General features: G+C 31.0%; 1 protein-coding gene across 2 annotated transcripts; it reads left to right on the top strand.

Moving 5' to 3' along the window:
* Positions 1-641: 641 nt before the first annotated feature.
* On the top strand, positions 642-3,597 carry LOC133697530 (uncharacterized). 2 transcript variants are annotated; one of them, XM_062120157.1, is made up of 3 exons: positions 642-1,243; positions 2,242-2,519; positions 3,337-3,597. In XM_062120157.1, exons 1-2 carry the CDS (start codon positions 869-871, stop codon positions 2,479-2,481), a joined length of 615 nt encoding a protein of 204 aa, XP_061976141.1. In that variant the 5' UTR covers positions 642-868; the 3' UTR covers positions 2,482-2,519; positions 3,337-3,597. The 2 variants fall into 2 exon arrangements, with proteins under 2 accessions (XP_061976141.1, XP_061976140.1); XM_062120156.1 differs by lacking the exon at positions 3,337-3,597 and having other exon boundaries at positions 2,242-2,841.
* The last annotated feature ends 1,902 nt before the right edge of the window (positions 3,598-5,499 follow it).

Here is a 5,499-nt window from a genome sequence, read left to right as displayed (position 1 = left end):
TAAACACAGATCACAAATTTTTTGAGAAAGGTCAACATCTATTAAAAAAAATTAAAGTAAATAGCTATATAAAATAGCTTTACAGAAAAATAACAGGAAACAAAAACAGAAAAACAGCCAATGTTTTAACAAATTTAATTGTATTTGTTTTTCGATAGTTTTTATGTTTTTAGTGAAATAAACACGGTAAGGTGTATGATAATAAATTAAATTGTGTTTTGTACTGTAAGATATATTAAAAAATTAAGTTTGAAATGTAGTTTTTGTGAAATAGTTTTATATGTCTTTCTAATTAAGTTTCGTAAAATTTTGTTTGTTTTTGTATTTTAAAAGTGTTTTTGAAAAAATATAAATTTATTTTATTTTTTATTTATTTTAAATTGATATATTTTTAGTATTTTCAAATTATTTTGATGTGCTGATATAAAAAATAATTTTTTTTTAAAAAAAATATTATTTTAATATATTTTTAAGTAAATTTTTTTTTAAAAAACAACCCAACCACACTTTTACTAAACATTTTTTATATATTTTTTATTACATATTAATTTTAATTATAATTTTTATGAAACATATATTTAAATCTAACTGGAATATAATTTTTTTTTAAATCATAACTATAAAAACGTAATCTTAGATGGTAACAAACTAAAGACCACGTCAAGACAAGCGGATGCTCTCTAAACAATTTTAGGGTTTTATTGCAACAAGCAGTAACACACTACCTTCAGTTCTAACCGCAGCCCAACACTTTCACATCATACCCAATCTTCTTTTCCAAAAAAAATCAAAATCAAAATCAAAATCAAGTTTTCTCAAGAAAATTGCTCTAGTCTCTAACTACACTCTTTTTAAGTTTTTGTTGAACATGAAAATCATGGAGCAAGAAGGAGAGGATTTTGAAGAAAGGAAAGATATCAAGTTTTTAAATGAAGAAGAAGAGGAAACTAAGGTTTATGAGAGTGGAGTAGACGCTGAAGAGGAAGATGACGACGAGGACGAGGACGAGGACGATGAAGACGACGAGGATGACGAGGATGATGATGATGATGATGACGACGAGGAGGATGATGATGATGATGAGGTGCAGGTTTTACACTCTTCTAGTGGACCAGCAGGACAGTCTGTGAACGATGACAACGAGGAGGATGCAGATGAGGAGGAGGATGGTGAGGGAGGTGATGACGACGACGACGACGATGACGACGAGGACGAGGATGAAGAGGAGGATGGCGAAGACGAGGTAACGAAAACAGTCACTAAAATTTTCATTTATTTATTTATTTATTTTTATTTAGATCAAGTTTTGCTTAATCTTGTTATTAATCTGTTAAATTTATTTTTAGGTGATTTTCGTGTTACTTGTTTAGATCTGTTGTTTGATTAAAATTTTATGGTTGACAGCCTATTCTTTTATTTCAATTTTATCTTTCTTTTTGCACTTTTCGGGATTTTCTATCAGATCTGTTTATTAGAGTCAATTTTGGTGTATATGCATCATATATTTTTGTGATTTATGGAGTTTTTGCTAGAAAATAGAAGACAAAATCTTGGTTCATTTTGTTTCATTTTAAGAGATTGCTGTATTCTAGTTAGAATTTGCGGTTAATTACCTAATTTTATTATCTATTGTGCTCGGCAGCTTCACCGATCTTGTAGATCTCTTATTTTTCTCACAGATCTATGGTGAATGCATATGCTGCCTGCTCTCAACTTCATGTTAGTTGGCATGTTTGTTTTCTCCATTTAGATGCCTTAAACTCCTTAAATAATTTTTTTTATTAAATATAATGAATAAGCTTGGTGTTCATTTTTTCGCCATTCAGTAGTTTTTCCTCTCAGAACCTAGATCTGGGCTTCTGATTCCATCTGGTTTTGTGGAAACAGTCTATAACATGGTCCAATTTCCTCTGTTAAAGCTAGTGTATGCCCTTGACCATTATTATTCATAATTGAAGATGCAGTTTAGTTTTAATCCTAATGTAGAAGATATTGCTGTGTGCGTAAATTTATGTGATTTCCAGGCTAGTTATTATTGTCTTTCTTTCCAGTATCATGGATGGATGCATAATGACAACCTCATGAAACCTGTTCATTAACAAAACAAATTATCCTTTTCTTGGTAAATTTGAGTAAATTCAATAAGTTGCTTCCTTTTCAATTCTCCTTTCTGTCAAAACTGTTGTCAACTCCTCTTGTGTATTGTTTTTTTTTTTTAACATATTGATTTTGAACAAGCAGGAGGATATGGGCACCGAGTATCTTGTCCGGCCAGTAGGTTGTGCTGAAGACGAGGAAGATGCTTCTGATTTTGAACCAGTAGATAATGGTGATGATGAAGACATTGACGAGGAGGACGATGAAGACGATACTGAGCCTGCTGGGAAGGTTGAGGCCCCAATAAAGAGGAAGAGGTCAGATAAAGATGACTCTGATGATGGTGGTGGTGGGGAGGATGATGAGAGACCATCCAAGCGATAAGGCTGGGACCCTTGTTTGGTTTACTGACCATTTAACATGTAGGTCAATCTCTCTATCCCTCTCTCTTAAGCCCATCTCATTGTAGAAAGAAGGATAGCATGCTCTTGGATTATGTTTTTTCAGTCCTGTATCATCATGTTGCAGTCTTTTTTAGGATTAAATGTTTTATTTGGATCAGCACAGTTATTTGGGGTTTGCAAGAACTATCTAAATCAGTTGTTTTAGATTTGTGTAAGCCATGACCATAGATAAGTTACTCTTTTGAATACTTGTTTAACTTTTGGGTTTATCACTAGATAAGGTGATGCTCTGCTTCATGAATTACTCCATGATCCATTGAATGGATGTTGGATCATATAATTGCTGTCTGTGTTCATGCTCTTATACGAGGGACTGGCCTATATTTAATGATGTTCATATTGATGGGGACCAACACGACCGTTATCATAGTTTTCTACGGGTAAGATTAGCCCTCCCGGCACTGTTTTACTCTTGCAATGGTTGAGAGTAGTGACATCGCGCGTGGATATAATGACAAAATTGAAACGGGAATAAATAAAAAAACACTATGTAAAATAGATCACTTCACTTTATTCTTAAATTAAAAAAAAAAATCCCAGAATACAAAAGAAACTATTGCAATTAGTGACCTGCTAGCTACGTGAAACGTACAAGAAAAAAATGGCTATGTGGAGCTTGTCGCGGGAGTCTTATCGGTGGATCTTTGTATATGAGATGCTTGGGTAACGTAATGTAAAACTGCATAGTTAAAGTATTAAAATACGGAGCTTATTGTTAGTTGTTTTTGTTAAATCATTTGTTCTTATTTTTTTTCACTGTTAATTTTGTGAGCAGATGGGGTTTTTTCGGCGAGAAAATGGCGTGAGATAAGTCTCTCCGATTCGAGGATCATAGCAAAGCGTTATCATCTCGTGTTTTCTTGACGAGATTGTTTCGGGTCGCATGAACAGCCACGCCAACTTATCATACGTGACAATTTACCAACACAGCTCTCTCTCTCAGTCGGTTACCATGCCTCTATCATGAACATCCGGGGCTTTCACGAACATCCACCTTTATGAGAGAAAATAATAAAAAGTAAATTGGATGAGAAAATGATATTAGTATAATTAGCATTTTTGACGATGAGTTCCTTATTAAAAAAAGAAAAGAAGAGGAGTAAAGAGATTAAAATTGTAATTATAAGGAGGTAAAAATTAAAATAAGCTGTGCAGCAATTACAAGTTTAAGAGAATCGGTAAAAATATATTGGGCCGTTGTCAATCTAACAGTTATAAGTTAACCATCAGCGTAAGCCCACTCTATATTGGGGTTGTATCGTATTGTGGCGGGTGTGGCCAGTTTTCTAGAATCAGGAGCCTATAAACGGGAATTTCACCTCACTTCTTTTGTGTCTCTTGACAGCTGTTTATAAAACTTCGTTCTCGTTTACCGTTGAAGATGGCAGCCGCTGCCATGTTTGTATTTTCTTATCTTATTATGCTAATTTGTTGGTTCAATTTTTTTAAAAAATTATGCTGTTCTAGCCGGTACAAATATTTTATTTTTTTGTTACTCGTTAAATTTATTTACAGTTGTCTAATAGGCGAACCAGTTATATAATCCCAAGAGTTGTACTCTAACCATCCCAGTATGGCTTCTATGGGTGATTAATACGTACTTTTTATGTCTCTGATTAAATTTATCCTAGTTTGAAACTGATTGGTAAAGTAATTTTGTGTTAATTTGCTAATTCAGCTATAATATAAATAACAAGTATACTAAAAGTCTAAAAATGAAAGGGGTTTGAATAGAGATGTTTTATCGTGGACTACAACAATAAAATAACTATTTTACCTGGGAATCAATTTTTAACCCAACAAAATAGATTAAAACTCAACATTAAACACCCCGTAATTCAACATTATTTTTATTTTTTTAAGTTATTTAAATTGTATCGATTTTAACATGTTTGTTAATTCAATGTGCCTCTATTTGCTTTTTTCTAAAAAAAAAAAAAATTGTTATCCAAGAGTGCTAGAGAAAACTCTTTCATTATATCCTCCTTCCTGTTAGAAAATATACTAGCCAATATTCTCGTGTCATGCTGCGAGTAGATTCAAGTTAACTTATAATGCATGAAAAAAAAAATATAAATATTATGGATGTGTTTTCTGCAATCATTAATTTCGTTAACCAATAAATGGAATGATAATGCATGAGTTGAATATATTTAATTGAAAAAAAATATTAAATGATAAATTGAAAAAAAATATGAATGCTAATTAAAAACCAAAACAAAGTGTGATCATTCTCATAAGAAATAAATTATAAATAAAAAATTCAAATATTTTATATCAGTTATTTTTTTTATTGTATGTATTTTCATTATATTTATCACCGAGTTTTAGTTTGATTGCTAGGTGTGTAAGTTTTTAGGTCTTGTAAATGCATAATACAAATATAATTAATTCATCTATTATTTAACAGGAAAAAAAATCAAAGATAAATTTTAATAATCCTTTTCAGGTATTATAAAATTGTAGAAACCCTTCAAAACACTAATTACTATGAAAATAATAGCTAAATGAAATAATTTAAAAAAAATGAGAGAGAAGATACTAGTTAAAAACTAAGATAAAAAGGGAAAAAAAAAACAGGTGCCCATCAGTGTTTTGAGGGAAAATACCAATTAAAAACTAAAATAAGAACCCCCCAAAAAAACACACAGGTGCTGTGAGGTAAAGCAAGGCATGTACACCTGGCCTAAAAGATCAAAAAGCCCAAGCAAAATAAATAGTTTGTTTTTTTTTTTAAAAAAAAAACAAGCAAATGACATGTTACAATTTCCAATAGAAAGAGAATGGTTCGACTCCGGGTTATCGATTTTAAAAACTTATTTTTTTAAAATTTATTTTCATATTAAAATATTTTAAAAACATATTAGAAATTTTGATAAACTTATTTTTAATTTTAAAATACTATCAAATTACTCTAAAAAAACAAGAATACAATTAA

The sequence above is a fragment of the Populus nigra genome, chromosome 6 (genome assembly GCF_951802175.1).
Source record: "Populus nigra chromosome 6, ddPopNigr1.1, whole genome shotgun sequence".
In the NCBI taxonomy this organism is placed as follows: Eukaryota; Viridiplantae; Streptophyta; class Magnoliopsida; order Malpighiales; family Salicaceae; genus Populus; species Populus nigra.
The sequence above is the reverse complement of the archived record's forward strand: the minus strand, read 5'-3'. Positions and strand labels throughout refer to the sequence as shown.